This window comes from Bufo gargarizans, chromosome 3 (assembly GCF_014858855.1).
Source record: "Bufo gargarizans isolate SCDJY-AF-19 chromosome 3, ASM1485885v1, whole genome shotgun sequence".
Taxonomy (NCBI): Eukaryota; Metazoa; Chordata; class Amphibia; order Anura; family Bufonidae; genus Bufo; species Bufo gargarizans.
The window spans coordinates 63,851,032-63,875,934 of record NC_058082.1 but is presented as its reverse complement, the minus strand read 5'-3'; the positions used below and the strand labels follow the sequence as shown (position 1 = coordinate 63,875,934).

Below are 24,903 nucleotides of genomic sequence, written 5' to 3'. Positions count from 1 at the left end.
ACAGGGTTAATGGGCACAGCCATGTCACAGCACAGCGATGTTGCAGTAATAGAGATGGACCTTATTGATGTGTAAAAATGCCCCCCCCTAGTTGTTGGACCCCAGTTGCTATGCTGCAGCACTAGTAGTTATGCACCTGTGATGCTACATGTATAGGTCAGATCATTTAGGCTACTTGCACGCGTCACAGATTGCATGCATCTTTTCCATTGCAGATTTTTGTGAAAGTGAATGAAATTTGCCTATTTAAAAAAATAAATAAAAAATTTGCACCATATAAGTGATTTTAGTGGTTTTCCCCACAGACTGTGCATTTTTATGTGGTTTTCATTTGGATTTTCTGCATGTGCAGGTATCTGTCATGGACGCTCCTGCGACAGGTGGCAGGAGATCGGTGAGACTGGCAACACGTGGTTTGATCTGACATGTTTTCCGTTTGATTCAAATTACGTCTGTGTTTTTTCTGGTGCTTGCTACATCTTCTATCCCCAGTTGTGGCTATTAGGGTCATTTAACCCTCTCTATTTATAGTTCCTTCTCCCACAATGCTGTGCGGTTTACAGCTTCTGTTTTGGACCTTTGGATAGATTGTGGTTGGATCTCGGCTGAGTTCCTCGTGCTTCCATTGCTCCTTTTGAAGTTAAGTCTTTCCTTTCCCTTTTGTATTTTGTTTGTTGCTTTTTCCTATTGTTTGTATTAGGCCTGTAGGAGACTCCTGTTCATCCTTCCTTTTGGAGGAACAGGTAGTCTCGTCCCTTCCATTAGTACCAGGGTCCTATAGGGCTAGATAGGACTTTAGGTATTCCTGCGTATGAACTCACCTACCTTTTGGGGTCTGCTCATACTGGTAGTCAGTCAGGATTTTGGTTAGGGTTTTTACTAGGAGGTGTCCATTTTCCTTCCCTGGTTCTCAGGCCGGATTCCCTGTTCCCCCCCTTCCCTCCTATGTTCGGTGTGGTGTTTCCATCCCACACGAAGAGTGAATATCTTACACTGGGTAGCAGTAATGGAGATGCTGTGCTGGAAGCGCGTGAGGCTCTTCTCCCGGCAGTCATCTGGGCTCACAACAGACGCCTCTTTGTTGCAGCTTCAGGTTTTGTTCCTGTGATGCCTCGGCTCAAGGCTTTGATTTTATGAGGGGAGTGGGGATGGGATCGCTGCGCTACTTAAATACGCTGGATTCTGTCTGCAGCCAGTGGGGGAGATTTAATAGTCAAGATAAGCCAAAAAATGGCATGCATGCTGTGAACCTTATTTATTAAGGGTTTTTGATACTTACCGTAATCTTTTGTTAGAGAAAAAAATATTTTACTGCTCTGTTTTATGGTTCAGAGGAACTTTCCCCCCCAACCTCACACCATAGGGAGGATCCCATCCCACATGATGCGCCCATTGAAGTCTATGGGTTTGTGAAAATCGGACACAACACAGATGGAGTCAGTGGTGCGTCCGTTTTTCACTGAAGACTAATGGCAGATTCTCTGGAAATGAATTTTCAGCTGAGCAACGTCCATGGATTACGGAGGCTAAAAACAGACCAAACATGGATCCTTCACGGAAGGAAAAAAGGACGCCTTTTTCACGGACTTGAAGATGACACGGAAATGTGGACGAGCCCTGAGTGCTTCCATGACACCAACCCTTGATGGAGGGCCTCGAAATAGTCTACTGCAGCACCGCACGTATCTTCAAAGATAAAAATGCATATCTTAAAATCCATAAAACAGCGTGCAGCACGCCACGTCGCATTAAAAACTGCGAATTAATCACATGATATAAAATTACCTACATATCAATGGTGCAAAACGCACACCAAGAAAAACTTTATAAATTTTTTAATAAAAATCTAATATTTTATTTATAAAATGTTTAATATATATCTTTCATATCATCCTATTTTATTCATTCTCTTTTTGACTCTCCCAACAAAAGCTTCAGCCACTGATAAATGCTGTGTATTTTTATAATGACTAAATTAAAGAGGACCTGTCACTTTTCCTGACATGTCGTTAGTAACTACTTGCATCCCCCTTGTAATAGCTTTTCTGGAGCCTCTAGTCTCCCAGCTCTATGATGTGCCATTCCTTTAGTATTCCTGTCATTAATTAATTTGTAGTAGTTTGCAATGAAAGTCCAGTTGAGGGGGTGTCCCTGCAAAGTCTGACGCTGGCATCACTGATTAAATAATGTCAGACTGTGCTGGGACACCCCCCAACTGGTAACACCCATCTGGACCTATATTGCAATTCATTCACGACTTCTAGCAGGAATAATGAAGGAATGACACATCATAGAGCCATAAGAATTGATGCTTCAGAATTGTTATTACATGGGGATGGAAGTAGTTACTAAACCAGACATGTCAGGGGAGGGGTCAGGTCCTCTTTAGGTTTACACTGTCCAAGTATTAGTTATCTGCCCCGTGTGTGCAGATATGCCCTGTATTGTTTATGGGCGTCTAGTATATACACGTTCCTCGAGGTGCAGTTTTGTATAGCACGGTGTATTACGGTACAGTATGTGGCGGGGCAGTGTGATCACGGTGAGCGCCTGCAGTAAAACCAGGTTCTCACGCGCTTGTCACATGAATACGTTTAAGCAAGCGTTTGGAAACCCCTTCCGGATCTCACAGGCTGGAATCTGACCTTGTCCTAACCGTACAGAACCTGCATGGAGGCGTAAGAGCCTATTCATACGCCACGGATTTGCCAATGGCCGACACTTGGATTTCTGCTGCGGGTGTTGTCGCTCTCATTTTAGGGAAGTGCTTTCTGCATTCAGACCCTCAATTGCATAACTATTGGCACATTTTGTCAGTTTATGATGTAGAAAGTGCAGACTAAGAGGATTATTGAGTGGTCACCCCCTGGAGAATGTTAATCGCCGGATTATAATACATTGCATTCTGCGCTAATATCCAGGTCTCCATGGCGCATGGCTCGGGATGATGTACGCGCTCTGTACAGGCTGTTCGACGTGGCTATAAGCGCTGCATTGTTAGTTCGTAGTCACATGGTCAGTTACCTTTTAGACTGCAGACATTACCCTTTCCGTATCATTATAAGCCAGTCTGCGTTTCATTGCAGGTATTGGCCTGCTGGGTACGTCATCCATAGGCTGCCATTGTATAGAGTACCGTGTTCTACTGCACTATTCCATGCTCCCGTATTTGTAGTATTCTGACGTTTGCTGGCCCAATGGTGACCAAAAGGAAACTCTTCTTGGCCTCCGTCGGGTGAATGGAGCCCTGTGGGTGCACTTGGTGTGTATGTCAGCAGCTTTTCTAGCATACGTGCTGACGTCATGTGAACAGGGACTTCACTTGGTGGTTGTAACGGACAGTGGGTGTGGACCCACTGAGCCCTCTAACCAGTTTGACTTTGGGTTCCCTGGTATTCACTTTTTATCCCCTGTACATGGATGTGGACTTCCCTGCAAGGAACCAACCAGGCCTCTACCTCCTAGAGTAGTTCTGGTGTTGCTGGCTGCTGACTCACGGGCGTCAGGGACACTGGTGCGAAACACAAAGGGATCAGGCGAAACGTGTAGTCCAAGGTCAGGGCAGGCTGAGCACATGTATATTCCAGATAGCAATTCCAAGGTCAGGTTAGGCGGCAAGGAGCAGAATTGGTAGTCAGGTAAGATACGGTACAGGGTAGTCGGACAGGAGCACACACCTTTGCCGGTTGCTAGACACTAGGAGACCTCAAAGCTTAAGCAAGGAGGTGGAACCACAGGCCAGCTAAATATGGAGGCTGGACAGGGAGCAAGAGGGAAGGATGAACTGTAAGGAAGTTCACTGAGCACAGTGAGGGGTGTGGGCAGAGCCATCAGCCCGACACATTTGTCATTAACCCAAATCCCAGAAACTGGTGTAAATAATAAAATCTACAGTAGCGCGGAGCTGCCATAGATCTCAGTCTTGCACGCACTGCTGGAGGAGGCTTTTAATGTATGATGAAGCCTGCACCTAGTCATAAATGAAATGTGTGCTCAGAGGCCGCTGTTCTTGATATATATCGGGGCCGCTGGGTCAGTTGTGCTAATCCTATTATCTTTCCAGTGTGAGTTTTATTCAGCATGAGTGTCTGACAGCCTCCATAGGCTCCAGGAGGCTGGCTGACACCCGATACTCCCTCCTGCATCCCCCGTTCTTCTATTACACAACTATGACTACTACATGTGTTCATTTGCTCTGGTGCATTTTCCAGGAAGGAGTTTGACAACAAGGATTTAACTATACAAGAAGCTATTTGGTGAAAAGCCTGAGGTTAATATTTGTTTAAGTGGCACATACCTGCTCACAGCTCGTCAGACACTAGGAACCTTCCAGTAAACATTCACTAAGCCGCACCTACAGCATGAAAGCTTTATATACAGGGAATGATAATAGTTTAATAATGACATTCACCTAATTATTATGCAAATTGACTATATTTGATGTAGCCTTGACATCTATAGTATATTTAATTATCATGTGTTAGGCTGAGTTCACACTTTAGTTATTTGGTCGGTTATTTCCATCAGTTAAGGCCCCTTTCGCACAAGCGAGTTTTCCCGTGCGGGTGCAATATGTGACGTGAACGCATAGCACCTGCACTGAATCCCGACCCATTCATTTCAATGGGTCTGTGTACATGAGCGATGTTTTTCACTCATCAGTTCTGCGTTGCGTGAAAAACGCAGCATGTTCTATATTCAGCGTTTTTCACGCAGCCCTGGCCCCATAGAAGTGAATGGGGCTTCAGTGAAAAACTCATTACACCTGCGCGGGAAAAACTGAACAACTGAACACAATCGCAGACAAAACTGACTGAACTTGCTTGCAAAATAGTGCGAGTTTCACTGAACTCACGTTCGTGTGAAAAGGCCCAAGGGTGTACTAGACTGCCTGATCAGGTAGAGAAGTGTTCCTTCCCAGCAATCGCCAGCTTTCTAGCGGAGGAGATCACTGATGTTACATGCAGCGATCTTCTCTTCAGCATGGGGAGGAGAGATCGTTATGCCATCGCTCGTCCCCATGCTTGTACAGTGGTTTGCTCGCAGCAGATCATGATTAGACAGTACGATCTGCTGCTTGCAAGCAATGATTTTTAAAGGGAACCTGTCACCAGTTTTATGGTGTCCTAACTAAGGGCAACATAAATAAGTGACTGATTCTCTTAGCAAAATGCTGGGTCACTTTCTTTAATTGACCCAGTCAGTCTGCCAACATCTTGTATTGAAAAGCTCCAGCTGATAATGATGAGTCATGAATATTCATGAGCTCCTGACTCTCCCCGCCCACCTGCTGCTGAATGACAGTTATTTTCCATATGAATCAGCAGCAGTTGGCCAGGGGAGTGGCTATAGCTCTGAATTAAATATGGACTCAATGACATCACACTGGACTCGAATAAGCTCATTAGCATGTGGCATCTTTGTGTGTATTAGGGCTGCACGATAAATCGAAAAAATAAAACGGCAAATGCGATATGGCGATTCGGCCGACCCGAAAATGCAGCGATTATATATAAAGGGGCCCTGCGCACATAACTGCCTTTGCGTGTAAAGTGTTTTACTAGTGTGTGTGGGTGAAACAATCTCTCTCCTAACAGGCCCGGCCTCTGTACTCACTATGAATGCAATGCTTACTTGTTACTAAGTGACGTCAGTCACGCGCCGGCCGGCCAGCTCGCTGCCGCTTGCTGCAGTGCATTGCATTCATAGTGAGTACAGAGGCCGGACCTGTTAGGAGAGAGATTGTTTCACCCACACACACACTAGTAAAACACTTTACACGCAAAAGGCAGTTATGTGCCCAGTTTAGGACACATGAGGGGGACCAGCATAAGATGCTATATGTCTTAAGCTGGCCCCCCTCATGGCCCTATGTGTCCTCCACACATCCCCTATAACAGTGCCATCCACAGGTCCCCCATAAGTGTCCTCCACAGGTCCCCCATAACAGCGTCCTCCACAGATCCCCCATATAACAGCGCCCTCCACAGATCCCCCACAACACAGCGTCCTCCACAGATCCCCCACAACACAGCGTCCTCCACAGATCGCCCACAACACAGCGTCCTCCACAGATCGCCCACAACACAGCGTCCTCCACAGATCGCCCACAACACATCGTCCTCCACAGATCGCCCACAACACATCGTCCTCCACAGATCGCCCACAACACAGTGTCCTCCACAGATCGCCCACAACACAGCGTCCTCCACAGATCCCCCACAACACAGCGTCCTCCACAGATCCCCCACAACACAGCGTCCTCCACAGATCCCCCACAACACAGCGTCCTCCACAGATCCCCCACAACACAGCGTCCTCCACAGATCCCCCACAACACAGCGTCCTCCACAGATCCCCCACAACACAGCGTCCTCCACAGATCCCCCACAACACAGCGTCCTCCACAGATCCCCCACAACACAGCGTCCTCCACAGATCCCCCACAACACAGCGTCCTCCACAGATCCCCCACAACACAGCGTCCTCCACAGATCGCCCACAACACAGCGTCCTCCACAGATCCCCCACAACACAGCGTCCTCCACAGATCCCCCACAACACAGCGTCCTCCACAGATCCCCCACAACACAGCGTCCTCCACAGATCCCCCACAACACAGCGTCCTCCACCGATCCCCCACAACACAGCGTCCTCCACAGATCCCCCACAACACAGCGTCCTCCACAGGTCCCCCACAACTCAGCGTCATCCACAGGTCCCCCGTAACTATGTCATACCCAGCCGCGTCAGCGGCTCATATAGGAAAATCCAAGCAAATAGACCTCTAGCACAATTCCTTTAAAATATCGCATCGCATATCGTTATCGCAATTTTTAGGGCCCTAATCGCAATCGCACAAAATTCCCATATCGTGCAGCCCTAGTGTGTATATTATGAGGTAACCATCTGTCACACCAGTAAGTGAATACATCTAAGGCACTTTTAAGTAGTTAATGATTGTATATAATTAGTTAGATTATAATCAAATATCCACATGACAGGTTCCCTTTAAGTGTGCTTAAAAATCACAATTGCCCAATATATGAGCGTTTGCTCGTTCAGCGTGTAATCGGCGGCAGTAAAAAGGGCTCATGCACATAAACGTATTTTCTTTCTGTGTCGGTTCCATATTTTTTTATGGACCATATGAGGAACCATTAATTTGCACAATATCCTAATTTTTTGAGTTTCACCTGTAAAGCCTACACAAAGATCGGGTGTAATGATTAGATTTGCCCCTTTTCTGTTTTTGCTCGCAATAACTGATCAAATAACTGAAGTGTGAACTCAGCCTAAGGCCCCATTCAGACGTCCGCAAAAGGGTCCGCACCTGTTCCACAATTTTGCGCAACGGGTGCGGACGCATTCATTCTCTATGGGCCCGGACGTGAAGCAGTGAGCACACTATGTGCTCTCCGCTTCAGCATTTGCGGAGCGCAGCCCAGAACTTCTGGTCCGCAGCACCGCAAAAGGTAGAACATGTCCTATTCTTGTCCGCAGCTGCAGACAAGAATAGGCAATTCTATAGGGGGTGCCGGCCGGGTGTGTTGCGGATCTGCAATTTGCGGGTCCGCAACACACCACGGACGTGTGAATGGACCCTAAGATGTTAAGGTTTACAGTGCATGTTTCATACTCTGTATGTATTGTATTTCATAAGAATTGAATTTGATGTCATTTATTGATATTGGCTATACTAATGTGTCTCTGATTTTCTTTTTTTTAGTTAATGTTGCCTCTTCAAAAGAAAGCGAGTTACCTGTAACAAGTGCCACCATGTCTGACCAGAATTACCAAAATTTAGACGGTACGTTCTTCTAGCTAGTCTCCTGGGCCTTGTGTGCCCAATATAGCTGGCCATACACCTTCAGTAGTTGGTTGAACAGCCATTCCTCCTGACTTCCCTAAAAACATTTCTCTGTTTTTCCAAGTGTGCATGCATTTTCATCGGGGGTAGTAGAGTACGCCATTGCCAGGCACCTGAGAAGAGAGGATAGGGGACATTGAAATCCAGCGTGCAGGATTCTTCTTTACGCGTCACCATCTTTTAGGGCGAGTCGGCACACACCCATACACGTAAGACAGAGCCCTCGGACCTGTTGAAATCCGCGGGTTCGACAACTCTGCTCTTATGTGTCTGAGCCGCCTTAAAATATTTCCTTTTGGGGGCAGCGCTGCAGTTACCAGTTCTGCCCCTACATAGGCCATCAACATTAAAATCCTGTATTAGCCCTTTAAGAGTCTACTATATGAAACATACAGTGACCATTACACATTTCTATTGCATCAAAGCTTAAATCCCTTAATCCTCAAATCATTGTGCATATACCATTGGGACAAGTTCCGGGTGTTTATATAGTCACACACTGGCAGAGGTTACACTATTGTGAGGCACGTTGTGGTGTGGATGGAAAAGTCGGAGAAGCCTGACATGGCCACGCAAGCATGCGAGATGACACATGTTGGTGAGTGCCGTTATCAACGGAGAGCAAGGAGAAGGGTGTATTCTGCATATCTGCCCTGAGACCGCCTGCACACCTCCTGGCAGGGTTTGCATGCTTTTGATAGCAGTTTTCTGTTACAATGCCTGCACATTGTGAGCTGATTACTCAGTACAACAGCCATGCTGCAGCAGATGATAGAAAGCATGATCCCAGGTCATGCCGCCTGGTGTCTAACCTATTCAATGAAGGTGTTATCTAGGTAAAATATAAACTTTTATCCCATAAGCAGTTGAAAAGATGCAAAAATAAAAAAGTAAAATAACAATAAGATAAAGAATGAAAGTACACCTTTACGTAAAACGTAAAGGATCACACAGGTGAGAAGCATACATGGCACGCTAGCAGATGGTAGCAAATGGTAAAATGCACCCACTGGCATGATGTTTTTTAAGGCATTAGTAATATTTCCGAGAGCCTTATACATTCACATACTACCCAGAGACGTCTTCTTATTGTTTTTATGGGTGTTGTCCTTGAAATATTACAACCCGTTTAGATAAGCTAGCTGTTTGTGAAGATGCAGGCCACCATGTCACCTTCTTATCTTCGAGACCTGCTTTTTTAGTAGGGGACCCCGTATAGAGCGTTTATATCCGAGTCGAAGGGCATGTTTGCACTCATAAGGTCAGTGCACGGTTTTTAGGACTTTTATTGCCGTAATAGCCCATCCCGTAGTCTTCATAAAATACTATATTTCCCGCTTTAAAAAAATAAAGGGGGAATTTATTAAGACTTAATAACCCCTGTAGCTAGCGGTGGATCCGCCTAAGTTCTGAAATGACACCGGCCTCTACATAACTTAGGTGTATCCTGTGCCAGTGTAAATGTCTGCCAGCTTCCTTGCTGTCTTACATTTAGACTTTTTTCTATGAGTAAAACAGGCGTAGAAAATGATGAATGAGATGGGCCTGCCGACCCGTCCCCTTCCCCACCCACGCCCACTTTTTTAGACCTGGCGTGATCTTGGAAAAGTTGCAGATTGCGGCGCAAATAACATTCGCGCTTCAATCTGTGCCAGAAATACACCTAATATAGGCGTATTTCTGGATAGTAAATGACTCCCAAAACTCTTTGTTTTCTAGAAAGTGAATCAGCAGACTTTGGATCTAAAACAGACATCTCAGATGGCATTATCGAGCCAGTCATCCAGGGTGAACCATTTGCAACCTATTTTGATGAGAAGATACCCATCCCAGAAGATGAGGTGGTAAGTGACCTGGAGAATGCATAGGTATAGCTAGTTTTATTGTACCTGTTTTACGTAGTTGAAGATGTCCTATATGTCCCATGTTATTGCATACCTATCGCAATGAATGCTTCAGGAAACATTGATGGAGTTTAATCAGGACTGAAATTTCTAACATTACTCTTGACCTGCTTAGTGGTGGCATGAGGTGCACCAGATTTAAGAGACACACCGCTCTTAATAGATTTGCCACATCTTGGCAGATCCGTGCAACAGAATCTGAAATCTACAACAGCTAATAGCTGGCATACATTTCAGTTGTTGCTGGCACAAGTGATCCTGAATGTGTCCCTGCCCCGTCCTGCCTGGTGCACTTTTTCTAAGGGCTCATACACACGAGCGCTGTGTGCTGGCCAGGCCCGTGCTGCGGATTGCAAATTGCGGTCCTCAATGTACGGGCAAACGCATGCGAGTCGCAGACCCATTCACTTGAATGCAATCTGTATCCGACGGTCTGCGCCGCAAAACTGTAGTGCATGCACTATTTTTGCGGTGCAGAGGCACGGGCAGAAACGCCACGGAAGTACTCCGTAGTGCTTCCATGGGGTTCCGATCCGTGCTTCCACACCGCATCTCCGGGTTTGCGGACCCATTCAAGTGAATGGATCCGCATCCGTAATGCGGGGTGCACACGGCAGGTGCCCCATGTATTGCTGAGCCCTAAAAGTGATGAGCATGACGAGGGCAAAAAGTCGCAAAACAGGGCTTTTGCAAAAGTTTTTGACACCACTTTTCTGGCATATGGGGCTTGATAAATCTCCCCCATTATCTTTAAACAGGATTTAACCTAAGACACATGGAAATTGGAAGAAATATATACCACATTTAATTTCTATAGTTTTTTTCATTTATTTGTGAGTAATGCAAGTCATCTGAAACAGTAAATGCCCATTAAGGGTTTGTCTGGGATTTTAAGAAAATTACCTACCAGCTGGAAATGGTACTAAAAACAAAAAAAAACACCTTACTAACGCTCTGGTGGTCCTTATTCGTTCTCTGATGGTCCCTGATGACATGTATAACATTCACATGACTGCAGCAACCAGTCACTGGCTGCAGTTCTCATGAGAATAGTGATGTCATTGCTGCAGGATCGGTAGGGACTGCTGTTATACCGCTTTCTGGTGATAAACTATTTTTTTTAAATTCCAGACAAACCTTTTAAAAAGTTTTTCCAGTATTTCTGAACTTTTGTCTGTGTAGAAGTGATATAATATAAAATAGTAAAATTAGCAATATATTTGCTATTATATAAAATGTGGTCCTGTGACATAATCATGCAAATGGAAATTGCGATTAGATATATGGGTAAATTAGATAAGTTTACTTTGTATAAAAAATATTTCCAAAACTTCATTAATTATAATAATACAAAAATACAGGATTATGGGTTTGCTCAGTTTTCGATTGTACTTACCAGAAATTCAGTGTGGCAGGTATGCATTACCAGGCGCAATAACGTATTTCGTTGTATTGTAGCAGATACACACACTAGGGATCCATAAATGAGACTTGGTCTTGCTTGTAGATAAATGAATCAGGTAAGCTTGAGATACTCATAATAAAAACCCCAATGTTCTGCAGCCTCCATGGGAGTTTTTAATATGTGATTAATAAAGTCTACCTGATTCATTTATCTGCACGCTGGATCAAGTCTCTGTTTTATACATTCATTGTCATTCATATATTTTCTTTGATCTTTGCAGTACTCTTGGTTCAGTTTCCGGAAGCTGTGGGCCTTCACCGGACCGGGCTTCTTGATGAGCATTGCCTATCTGGATCCAGGAAACATTGAATCTGATTTACAGTCTGGCTCTGTAGCTAACTTCAAGGTGAATAGATGTCTTCAGTTTATAACGGTATTAAATGTCTTCATGTACGTAGTAACATAGTTTACAAGGCTGAAAAAAGACATCCATTCAGTTCAGCCCGTTATCCTGCAAGTTCATCCAGAGGAAGGCAATAAACCCTCATGAGGTAGAAGCCAATTTTCCTAATTTTAGGGGGAAAAAAGTCCTTCTGAACTCCAATTAGAACAACTCCCTGGATCAACGACCTCTCCAGAAATCTATTAACTATAGCAGATATTATTACACTACAGACATACATCCAGGCCCCTCTTGAATTCCTTTATTGTACTCACCATCACCACCTCCTCAGGTAGAGAGCTCCATAGTCTCACTGCTCTTACTGTAAAGAATCCTCTTCTATGTTTGTGTAGTACATATAGTAGTTAGTTGGAAAATAGGACACAGGTTCTTCAGGTTATACTATGGCTGTTTTTCTATTTGTAACCATTTACATGACCTGCAGTAGAAGATCAATGACATTAAACCCGGCCCACTGCTGTTCATGGTTGGTCTGTGAAGGTTTTCGTTTTGGACATTAACATAAATTGACTAATCGACTGTTTGAACTCTTCTGTGGTCTGTGGCACCTAGTCTGAGCTTCCATTGTTGGGATGCAGATCTGCCATTCATCATGAACGACCTTCCAGCCACAGCACTCGACAACAACCCCAAAAATCCAACATGGCAGTTAAACTCCAACAGATATTTGCTGTCGGTCAGCATTGGCTATGCTTGTTGTCACAACAAGCGGGTGGTCAGAAGAAAATGGTCTCATTTTCATTCTAGTATATAGCCTACCTTAGTCTGTAGGCATGGTGTACCAGAACAAATAAAAAAGCTAATGTGTACTTTAAAAATGTGATAAAAAAAAGGGGTTGTCCCACGTGAACATTTATGGCATATCCGATAGGAGCAGCCCACCTTTGGGACAGATGCCCATCTGAAGAATGGGCCCTTTACCGTGAACAGAGAGGTGGGCATGCATCCAAGGCTATCTCCATTCACTTCTTTGGGAGTTACGAAAATAGCCAAGTAAGCGCCCTCTAGACTGTTGCAGGTCCCACCTCAGACCTTTATGGCACCGATTTATGAAGATCATCTATAAAAGCGGTGCAGCAGGTGCTAATACAGGATTTTGGAATGAATGGCACCATCTGGTTATAGGTACAACTCCTTTAGACACGAAAGCCATGACCAATCAAGCAGTCAGTGCCATCATGATTATAATACTGTATTCTGCTTTCATTCATAAGGGTTATTTTTTATCTCATAACTTTGTTGCTGAGTTTCAGCTTATGTTCAAATACAACTCTTTGATTGATTTTGAATGTATGGATGTATTAATGGTTTTATGTTTCCTCAGCTACTGTGGGTTCTTCTGTTTGCCACCATTATTGGCCTCCTTCTGCAGCGTCTGGCAGCTAGGTTAGGAGTAGTGACCGGACTTCACTTAGCAGAAGTATGCAACAGGCAGTATCCAAAGGTATGTTCTTTGATCTGTATTATTATTTGGGTACATGTTCCTAACCTTTTAGGCTACTTTCACATAAGCGTTTTTGCTGTCCGCTTTTGAGATCCGGCATGGGATTTCAAAATCACAGCAAAACGCATCCGTTTGATTAATACAACTTATATATATATTATATTTAAAATGATCATGCCGTGTGTGCCGCTTGGAAAACTGAACATGCCGGATCTGGCATTAAAACCATGTGTCCAGCATGGGAATGCAACAAACTGGAATGAAACACATTCTGGCGCACTCCATTCCGTTTTGTTCAGTTTTGTCCCCATTAACAATGAATGGGGACAAAAAGTTTTCCTCCGGTTTTGAGATCCTCTGCCAGATCTCAAAACCAGAAAGGAACACGCAATGTGAAAGTAGCCTTTCTTGTCTGGTACTTACTTCACTGTATGCGCTTACTGTAGGTGCTTATTGTCTCGGAGGACTGTATGTCTCTGAGAACTCTTAGCAATGCAACAGTGATAACAGGCCCATATTAAATCATCCTTGTTGGGGCTCCTTTGCGCACAGATGTTTTCTGGCTGTAAAAATAAAAATAAAACCACTTGCAGTTTTTTTGTCCCATAGAGGAGTAGGAAAAATGACAGACGAAAACACTCTTTAACATGCTACATTTTTTTTAAAAATGTCAGAGAGAAAAAAAACAGCACCACATCGAAAAAAAAACAGTAGTCAAAAAACCTTGCTGCATTTCATAAGTCCTATAGGTAACATGTGGAGCGACACAAAAACGACACCAAAAACCAAATGTGCAAAAAAAAGGCCTAGAAAAAAAAAAAAGGTGCTGAAAACTCCACTAGAAACCTATGTGTGAATCTGCCTTATAGCAGTGTGTGACTTTCATCTTACTGTGTTTTCTTAGGCTCCCCGCATACTCTTATGGCTTATGGTGGAGCTAGCTATCATTGGATCAGATATGCAAGAGGTCATTGGTTCAGCTATTGCTATCAACCTTCTGTCTGTGGGAATGTAAGTTTATTCTTCTCTTTCTTAAACATTACAACACTTCATCACTATCTACATTGTCCTTGTAGATTGGTTTAAATCTGCTTGTATGCTCATCACAGACTGTCTGTCTGATTTGTGCATTGTGTCTGTCTGAGCAACAAGTTCATTCATCACAATAGAATAAAGTGACAGCAGTTTTGACCATGTAAAACTGCTGCAGGGCAGGAAAAACATACCTTTTATTGAGCTTTTATCAGAGGTAGTGTGAATATGAACATTATTCTGCTAGATTTAGCTCCAGCAAGTGCCTAGGGCTGAGCTTCAATGTGATGTGCTCTCTGTATTGAGCTGCTTCATAGCCCCTCCCCTCTGCACTGATGGACAGCTGTGAAGCAGCCCATAGTAGAGATCACTTTATAGTGAAGTTCCACCTTCTGGGCACTTGCAGAACCTGGCTGAATAAAAGTGAATATTCACTGTACCCTGATAAAAACTAGCCCCTACCTAGTGTTGTCAGAGGTTTTGCATGGTCAAAACTTCTGGATTCTTCCAGGACTAGAAAAAATAGTGCCGCTCCTGTTCACAGGTTGTGTGTGGTATTACAGTTCAGAGCCTTTAACTTCAATGGAGCTGAGCTGCAATACCAGACAACCCATGGACGGGTGTGGGGCTGTTTTGTGGAATATAGGTTCCGCTATACGTGCCCAAGTATCTCAGTGTAGCAGGTCAGTCATAAGACTAAATGGGATGGCAGCACAACTTGAAAGTTTTCTGCAACCACGACTTACGAATCGCAAAAAAAATCCAACACTTTTTTCTTGCAGTTTGTTGGTGGAAGAAATATGTTTGTAATTATTTAGAAAAAAATTGTGATTATTTTGATTATAGTCTTATATGTAGTGAAGCAGCTCGAGAAGTACAGTGTGTGGTAGTATGCACATTTCTCAGTCCTGCCCACTTAATGACACTTTGTAGATAAAATATCAGCTTTTCATGTATGTTCCGGACAGTAGACACTTACCAGATTATCTGACACCTTCTTGTCTTTGTCTCTTCAGAATTCCATTGTGGGGAGGAGTGTTGATTACAATTGCAGACACGTTTTTCTTCCTCTTCCTGGATAAGTATGGTGCGTATAAGAATTAGTCTTGCAGAGGTTTCAAACATTTGCTAAAACAGTCTATATAAATCTTTAGGGAGTATTTCCAATGCACACGCAGAGACCTATGCTTCAGTTTTTTTAAGGGGTGCTAAGGAAGCCCCTGTACATGGCAGTCATGGAGGCAGTATTGATTTCTCAAGTTGATGCTATGTGTTTTTTAAAGGGGTTGTCCCACTTCATAAAATAGGTTTTATCTAATCTATTTACCCCCACACAACATATCTTCCTATCCATGTTATTATCCAAAAGCTACCTTTCATTCAAAAAATCATGTAAAGCGATTCCTTTGTTGTTTTCTGTATCCCATGGATACGGCCTCTTTCGTCCGGCCGCATCGCTGTGCCGCGCCTGCGCACAACAGCTGAACCAGTACTCGGGCCGCCTCTCCATTCTTACAAGTACGCGCACGCCCGCGCATGCGCAAATACAGCAGGCGGGTGCCGGAATCAAATAGCCGGCACCCGACCTCTATGACAGGGAGCGGGACCTTAGGGGTTAACTGCCGCTGATCGCAGCCCCCTATCATAGAGGTCGGGTGCCGGCTATTTCACTCCGGCACCCACCTCCTGCATTTGTATTAACATTGGTGGCGCAGTGCGCCCCCCCCCCCCAGTATAATATACATTCAGTGCGGCCACCCCCCCCCAGTATAATATACATTGGTGGCGCAGTGGGAAGTGCCAATGAGGGTTAAAAAAATAAATAAAAAATTAACTCACCTCCACCAATTGATCGCACAGCTGCCGGTCTCCTGTTCTATCTTCAGGACCTGTGGTGACGTCACTGAGCTAATCACATGGTCCATTACCATGGTGATGGATCATATGATGTACCATGTGATGACCACAGTGATGTCACCAAAGGTCCTTTCACAGGTCCTAAAGATAGAACAGGAGACCGGCAGCTGCGCAATCAATTGGAGGAGGTGAGTTAATTTTTTATTTATTTTTTTAACCCTCATTGGCACTTCCCACTGCGCCACCAATGTTTATTATACTGGGGGGGTCCGCACTGAATGTATATTATACTGGGGGGGGGTGGCCGCACTGAATGTATATTATACTGGGGGGGGTGGCCGCACTGAATGTATATTATACTGGGGGGGGGGGGGGGTGGCCGCACTGAATGTATATTATACTGGGGGGGGGGGTGGCCGCACTGAATGTATATTATACTGGGGGGGGGGTGGCCGCACTGAATGTATATTATACTGGGGGGGGGCGCACTAAATGTATATTATACTGGGGGGGGGCCGCACTCAATGTTTATTATACTGGGGGGGGGGCGGGACCTCACATACGGCTCCATGTGGATGACTCATACACATGAACGAGCACGCAGGGTGAGTCATGAGGAGGCGTGGCCTTCACTCAACTGCCTGAGAACCAGGAAGTTATCAGGACATCTACTGCTGATAAGATTAAAAAAGCAAAGTGGGACAACCCCTTTAAAGAGGACCTTTCACCACTCCTGACATGCCTATTTTGATAGCTTAATGCATTCCCCATGTAATAACAATTCTGTAACATCTATTATTATGGCTCTATGTTTTGCCAGTCCTATATTATTTCTACTAGAAGTTATAAATGAATTGCTAGCAGTCTGCAGTAAGGATACAGGATACCTTCATTTTAATGTTTAACACCCCCCTTCCCTGCTGCCCTTTTTATTATCTGCCATAAAAAAAATAAACTATTATGAAATAGAAATTTTGCCCACCTTACTTCCCAAAAAAGGTAATAAAAGTGATAAAAAAAGTCGTATGTACGCCAAAATAGTAGCAATCAAACCGTCACCTCATCCTGCAAAAAAAATGAGACCCTACCTAAGATAATCGCCCAAAAACTGAAAAAACTATGGCTCTCAGAATATGGAGACACTAAAACATGATTTTTTTTTTTGTATCAAAAATGAAATAATTGTGTAAAACTTACATAAATAAAAAAAAGTATACATATTAGGTATCGCCGCGTCCGTAATAACCTGCTCTATAAAAATATCACATGATCTAACCTGTCAGATGAATGTTGTAAATAAGAAAAAATTTAAACTGTGCCAAAACAGCTATTTCTTGTTACCTTGCCTCACAAAAAGTGTAATATAGAGCAACCAAAAAACATATGTACCCTAAAATAGTACCAACAAAACTGCCACCCTATCCCGTAGTTTCTAAAATGTGGTCACTTTTTTTATTTTTTGTTTCTACTCTAGGGGTGCATCAGGGGAGCTTCAAATGGGACATGGTGTCAAAAAACCAGTCCAGCAAAATCTGCCTTCCAAAAACCGTATGGCATTCCTTTTCTGCTGCGCCCTGCCGTGTGCCCGTACAGCGGTTTACGACCACATATGGGGTGTTTCTGTAAACTACAGAATCAGGGCCATAAATATTAAGTTTGGTTTGGCTGTTAACCCTTGCTTTGTAACTGGAAAGAAAATATTAAAATGGAAAATCTGCCAAAAAAGTGAAATTTTGAAATTGTATCTCTATTTTCCATTAATTCTTGTGGAACACCTAAAGGGTTAACAAAGTTTGTAAAATCAGTTTTGAATACCTTGAGGGGTGTAGTTTCTAGAATGGGGTCATTTTCGTGAGGTTTCTATTATGTAAGCCTCACAAAGTGACTTCAGACCTGAACTGGTCCTTGAAAAGTAGTTTTTTGAAAGTTTCTGAGAAATTTCAAGATTTGCTTCTAAACTTCTAAGCCTTGTAACGTCCCCCAAAAATAAAATGTAATTCCCAAAATGATCCTAACATGAAGTAGACATATGGGGAATGTAAAGTAATAACTATTTTTGTAGGTATTACTGTGTATTATAGAAGTAGAGAAATTGAAACTTGGAAATTTGCTAATTTTCCCAAATTTTGGGCAAATTTTGTAAAAATAATTTATAAATAAAAATGCATTTTTTTGACTCCATTTTAACAGTGTCATGAAGTACAATATGTGACAAAAAAACAATCTCAGAATGGCCTGGATAAGTCAAGGCGTTTTAAAGTTATCACCACTTAAAGTGACACTGGTCAGATTTGCAAAAAATGGCCTGGTCCTTAAGGTGAAATGTGGCTGTGTCCTTAAGGAGTTAAGGGATTGTTCAGCCCCCCTTGGATCAGATCGGGCATGGAGAGACACACTACTGTGCGCTAGGTGGAACAGTCCCTGAGGCAGTTGCCCTGTGACCAGCAAGTACCGTGCACCTGTCCTGTGCTAATTAATAGGATGCGTGCACTATACTTACTGGGAGTGGGATTATTGCCTTGGCAATTATTCCCTTCTGCATTAGGCAGCAATTTTCCATGTTTGATCTCAAGAAAAGAGCTGGGCAACTCCTTCGAGGCCTGGTCCAAGGTGATCAGCTTATTATTTAGGTGTAAGGAATATTCCCATGTTGTATGGTTATAGCAGACCGCTAGGGTAGCCATAACAGTTCCCTGCAGCAGCAGGTGGGTGGGAGTGCCACCCAGGACATGTGTGGTCCTGACAGTTGGATCCCTACCAATGAGAAAATGATGGTATATCCAAGCAATATTCCATCATTTTATCTTAATTTGTTTTTAAATCTATTCCCTCCTGATCCATGTACTGTAGCATGGTTTGAAACTTCCTGCTATTTGGGTCAGAGGGAAGATAACAGAATACATGTACGCAAAATGTAATGGGTGACAACCCCTCCGATCATGTGCAGTGCTAGGCATTAGTAGCTGGCATCCATAATCTGTTACTTGTGTAGGAAACCATGATGGGGGTACGTTGCTCAGTTCAGGAACAAGGTTTTCACAGCTGCTAGTAGTAGATCTCACTTTTATCTTTTATGTTCTGCTTATGTTTTTTTTTTTTTTTTACTAAATGTGTTTGTGTTTATTTGTAGGTTTGCGGAAATTGGAAGCGTTGTTTGGGATACTGATTACAATAATGGCAATAACGTTTGGCTACGAGGTGAGTTCTTCAATTACTTTTGTGAATTGAGTTAGTCTTGGCCTAATTCTGTCAGACTTTATACCATTAAGGCCTCTTGCACACAAACTTGGGCACCCCGTGGTCGTGCTGCGGCCCGCAAATTGTGGGCCGCAATGCACAAACAACAACCGTGGGGTAGCCGCAGCAGATCGCGGACCCATTCACTTTAATAGGTCTGCAATCCGCCAGTTCCGCAAAAAGATAGGACATGTTCTATCTTTTTGCGGAACGGAAGTAAGGGACGAAACTCCACGGAAGCACTCTGTAGTGCTTCCGTAGGGTTCCGTTCCACATCTCCGGATTTGCGGACCCATTCAAGGGAATGGGTCCGCATTTGTGATGCGGAATTCCCACGGAACGATGCCCGTGTATTGCAGGTCCGCAAATGGCGTCCGCAATACGGCCACGGAGTGCACACATTCCTGTGAAAGAGGCCTAAGAATGTGGATTGGCCAGCACTTTGATATATATCTATATATAGATATATATTTACAGAAAAGTTATTTTCAATTAGTGTCCAAGATATGAAAATATTAGGCCTCATGCACACAACCTTATTTTTGTTCTGCATCTGATACGCATTTTTTTGTGGATCAAATGTGTACCCATTCATTTCAAAGGGACCACAAAAAATGTAGACATCACACAGTTTTTGCCAAAAAAAACCAGCAAAAATAAATAAAGTCCTACAATTGTCAGTTTTGAAGAAAAGAATAGGGCATTTCTATAGAAGGGAAAAAGAAGATGGTGGCGTGCACATGGCCAGTATCTGTGTTTTTCGGGTCCTCGGTTTGCAGTCCGCAAAAAACACACATGCAAGAGGCCTTACACCTCTTACATAATCTAGAAATACATTCTACTGTAATGTATGTTTTCAAATTGCTTCCCCAAGTAGGTCTGTGGCACTTACCAAAAATCAAACAGTTTTATCTGTTTTCTCAGTTGTTTTTCTGCAGACAACTCCTTTGCTTGCTGTTCTGTTTGGTTCTTTTTGTGATGTCAGGGCCTTTAGTACTATGAAGTGTTTGTGATATGGTATACTGTATACATACATTTTCTCTCCTTTTCTTATTCAGTATGTGCGTGTCAGTCCCGATCAAGGAAAACTTCTTAAGGGCATGTTTTTTCCTTACTGTGATGGCTGTGGAACCCCTCAACTTGAACAAGCAGTGGGAATAGTGGGAGCTGTCATTATGCCTCACAATATGTACTTACATTCAGCCTTGGTCAAGGTATTTAATATGTAAAAACGTAAATGTTTTACTAACTATAATATTTGTTGTATAGTAGTGCTTTTTAAATAAAAAATAAAAAAAAACACCCCTTTACTGTGCATGTGCACTCTTCATGCATATGGTGCCACAGAGCCAGGGCAGACTTTGAGTGTTTTTTATTTTTTTATATGTTTAAAGGGGTTTTCCAAGAGTGTGATATTGATGGCTTATCCTCAGGATAAGTCAGCAATGTCTGAGTGGTAAGGGTCTGACACCCCACTGATCAGCAGTTTGAGGAGACTGCAGCTCTCCGGTGATTGCCACATCCTCTTCCTAGGCCAGTGACTGCACATCCATCGGTCACATGGCCTAAACACAGTTCAGCCCAATCATGTGAATGGCCCTGGTCTGCAATCTCAAGTACAGTTACTATACATTGGACGGCGCCACACTTGATGCTGTGAAGAGACTGCCGCGCTCTCACCAAAGTGCCACGGCCATTTCAAACAACTGATCACTAGCGGCGCTGGATGTTTGACCCCCACCAATCAGATGTTGATGACCTATCTTATATTTTCCTCCCAGAAAACCCCTTTTAATTTTGTGCACTTCATGGTTTCATCCGACCTAGCATTAAAGGGGTTATCCAGTCCTATAAAATGTCCCCCCATATGCCGGGCCCCTCACATTGAATATACTTACCTGGTTTCCCGCACCGCTGCAGCTTCCCTGTGCACGGATGAAAGCATCTGGTGTCGGGGGGAGCAGCCAATGGCAGGCGGGGATGGCTATGCTATGGAGGCTCGTCCCCATCTGCCATTGGCTGCTCCCCCCCGACACCGGATGTTTTCATCCACACACGGGGAGAAGCAGTAGCGGCGGTAAGTATATTCAATGTGACCAGGTGGGGCAAGTATATTCAATGTCAGGGGCCCAGGATATAGGGGAGCATTTTTTAGGATTGGATAACCCCTTTAATATGTACTTTCAATATTAGAATGTATCCATTGTAGTTTTGTGCTGTCTTGGTTAGCGTTGCTTTCACTGCTTAATGTGTTTAATCAAATTCCTAATAAAAAATTATAAATGAACCTCTTTCTGCCTTCTAGTCCAGAGAAATAAATCGTTCTAACAAGAAAGAAGTGAGAGAGGCCAACAAATATTTCTTCATCGAGTCCAGCGTAGCCTTATTTGTGTCTTTCCTCATCAACGTCTTTGTGGTGGCAGTGTTTGCTGAGGCCTTCTATGGGAAAACCAATGCAGAAGTGGTAAGGCCTCTATTCAATAATACCTTACCTTTTACCTGCCAGTACTCTGTATACTGGTGCCTGTGGAGACAGGACACTGGAAACCACAGCCTGCTGCCTTTTGGTGTATGTGAATATGATCCGGTATAGTGTAAACAGATATAGCCAGAGAACCCCGTATGCTTTTGCTGTTATATTAAAACAGGTTAAAAACATTAGGTTCTCTAAATAGTACATCAAGGGCCTTAGGCAATTTTGGCATAGTGATCGCTCCTTCAATGCCACTGTGCATGTGCGGTCACCGGTGGGAGGACAGCGATAATACATAGCTACACTTTGACTGCATTAGCTGAAACTAGAGAAAAGTTATAACCCAGATGTTATCCTGATCAGTACCATGATCAAACCCAATTACGGCTCTGTAAGGGGGAGAAGCCAGACAAATGATATGTAATATATTTCTATGCACAGGCACAATATGCTGGCATTTTTTATTTATTTTTTGTGTTAAATTAAATCTATCTTATGGCAGAAAACTTATGCACAGTAATGGGACTGCCACATATTTCGTATCCCCATAGCCATCACAACTATAACAATGGAAAGAAAGCAGAATAAAAGCATTTTTAAATGTTTGTCCCTTCAAATTAAATGCTGATATATAAAGTACACCGCGAGGCTAAGTGTACAAACACAACTTGTTCTGCAAAAAAATCTCCATATTTCTGCATTGATGCAAAATTGTAAAAACTATTAGCTCTGGGATGCTGAGATAAAAAAACTAAACATGTATTGTGATCCTAAAGGCCAAAAATGACATGGTCCCAAATGGGATTAAAGAGGTTGTGCAGGGTTTTATATTAATGACGTATCCTCAGGATAATCCACTGTTTGAATAGGAGGTGGAGCTCCATGTGAGTGCTGCTTCCTCTTCAATAGATTGCCAGTCGTTTCTGAGGCTAGTGTAATTACAAATACTTTCTCCATTCACTTGAATAAAGCGAGTACTTGTAATTACCCTACGCCACCACTACCGGGGAGACAGCGCATGCTGTAATGAAGAGGAAGCAGTGCTCACATAGAGCGCCGCCTTCTCTTCATACAGCTGATCGGCGGGGGTGTCAGTTGTCGGACATCAACAGATCAGATATTGAGGATAGGTCATCAGTATAAAACCCGTGCATAACCCCTTTAATATACCACTTTTTTTTTTTTTTTAGATAGGTTACATTATAAATTACATTTTGATTTTCAGAAAATTGATTTTGTTCCAGATTTATTCACTAATCAGACATATACAGTGGAGGAAATAATTATTTGACCCCTCACTGATTTTGTAAGTTTGTCCAATGACAAAGAAATGAAAAGTCTCAGAACAGTATCATTTCAATGGTAGGTTTATTGTAACAGTGGCAGATAGCACATCAAAAGGAAAATCGAAAAAATAATTTTAAATAAAAGATAGCAACTGATTTGCATTTCATTGAGTGAAATAAGTATTTGAACCCTCTAACAAAAAAAGACTTAATACTTGGTGGAAAAACCCTTGTTTGCAAGCACAGAGGTCAAACGTTTCTTGTAATTGATGACCAAGTTTGCGCACATTTTAGGAGGAATGTTGGTCCACTCCTCTTTGCAGATCATCTCTAAATCCCTAAGGTTTCGAGGCTGTCTCTGTGCAACTCTGAGCTTGAGCTCCCTCCATAGGTTTTCGATTGGATTAAGGTCCGGAGACTGACTAGGCCACTCCATGACCTTAATGTGCTTCTTCTTGAGCCACTCCTTTGTTGCCTTTGCTGTATGTTCTGGGTCATTGTCGTGCTGGAACACCCATCCACGACCCATTTTCAGTTTCCTGGCAGAGGGAAGGAGGTTGTCGCTCAGGATTTCACGATACATGGCTCCGTCCATTTTCCCGTTTATGCGAATAAGTTGTCCTGTGCCCTTAGCAGAAAAACACCCCCAAAGCAAAATGTTTCCACCCCCATGCTTGACGGTGGGGACGGTGTTTTGGGGGTCATAGGCAGCATTTTTCTTCCTCCAAACACAGCGAGTTGAGTTAATGCCAAAGAGCTCTATTTTGGTCTCATCAGACCACAGCACCTTCTCCCAGTCACTCTCTGAATCATTCAGGTGTTCATTGGCAAACTTCAGACGGGCCTGCACATGTGCCTTCCTGAGCAGGGGGACCTTGCGAGCCCTGCAGGATTTTAATCCATTGCGGTGTAATGTGTTTCCAATGGTTTTCTTGGTGACTGTGGTCCCTGCTAATTTGAGGTCATTAACTAACTCCTCCCGTGTAGTTCTAGGATGCTTTTTCACCTTTCTCAGAACCATTGACACCCCACGAGGTGAGATCTTGCGTGGAGCCCCAGAGCGAGGTCGATTGATGGTCATTTTGTGCTCCTTCCATTTTCGAACAATCGCACCAACAGTTGTCACCTTCTCTCCCAGCTTCTTGCTAATGGTTTTGTAGCCCATTCCAGCCTTGTGCAGGTCTACAATTTTGTCTCTGACATCCTTGGACAGCTCTTTGGTCTTTCCCATGTTGGAGAGTTTGGAGTCTGCTTGATTGATTGATTCTGTGGACAGGTGTCTTTTATACATGTGACTAGTTAAGACAGGTGTCCTTAATGAGGGTGACTAATTGAGTAGAAGTGTCTAACCACTCTGTGGGAGCCAGAACTCTTAATGGTTGGTAGGGGTTCAAATACTTATTTCACTCAATGAAATGCAAATCAGTTGCTATCTTTTATTTAAAGTTATTTTTTCGATTTTCCTTTTGATGTGCTATCTGCCACTGTTACAATAAACCTACCATTGAAATGATACTGTTCTGAGACTTTTCATTTCTTTGTCATTGGACAAACTTACAAAATCAGTGAGGGGTCAAATAATTATTTCCGCCACTGTAGACATGTAGATTACTGTTACATTTCTCCCAAGCGTTTAAAATCTCTCTAATTTTTCTTTTTTCTTTTTTAAGTTTACCGAGTGCTTTAACCAGACCACTGGTGGCCAAAGTTATTTATTTCCCAACAACACAGATACTTTGAAAGTGGACATTTACAAGGGGGTGAGTATATCTTCAAACTGAAAGTGCACTGAAAGGGGTTTTCCGGGAATGTATCTAGATGGCCACCAAGAACACACCCTAGAATCTGACTACAGCTCCTTAGGCTACTTTCACACTAGCGTTCAGAGCGGATCCGTTCTGAACAGATCCGCTCATATAATGCAGACGGTGG

At 43.3% G+C, this 24,903-nt stretch overlaps 1 protein-coding gene across 3 annotated transcripts in view; it reads left to right on the top strand.

Annotated features, from left to right (window-relative positions):
* SLC11A2 (solute carrier family 11 member 2) overlaps positions 1–24,903 on the top strand; it is a 172,613-nt gene that overhangs the window by 107,816 nt on the left and 39,894 nt on the right. For all 3 annotated transcript variants that reach the window (XM_044286051.1, XM_044286050.1, XM_044286052.1), the window contains 10 exons: positions 7,730–7,810; positions 9,590–9,714; positions 11,460–11,585; positions 12,967–13,086; positions 13,991–14,097; positions 15,135–15,205; positions 19,106–19,173; positions 20,271–20,426; positions 21,518–21,676; positions 24,642–24,731. In XM_044286051.1, the coding sequence (XP_044141986.1) occupies positions 7,730–7,810; positions 9,590–9,714; positions 11,460–11,585; positions 12,967–13,086; positions 13,991–14,097; positions 15,135–15,205; positions 19,106–19,173; positions 20,271–20,426; positions 21,518–21,676; positions 24,642–24,731 (1,103 nt within the window). The remainder of the gene's footprint in view (positions 1–7,729; positions 7,811–9,589; positions 9,715–11,459; positions 11,586–12,966; positions 13,087–13,990; positions 14,098–15,134; positions 15,206–19,105; positions 19,174–20,270; positions 20,427–21,517; positions 21,677–24,641; positions 24,732–24,903) is intronic.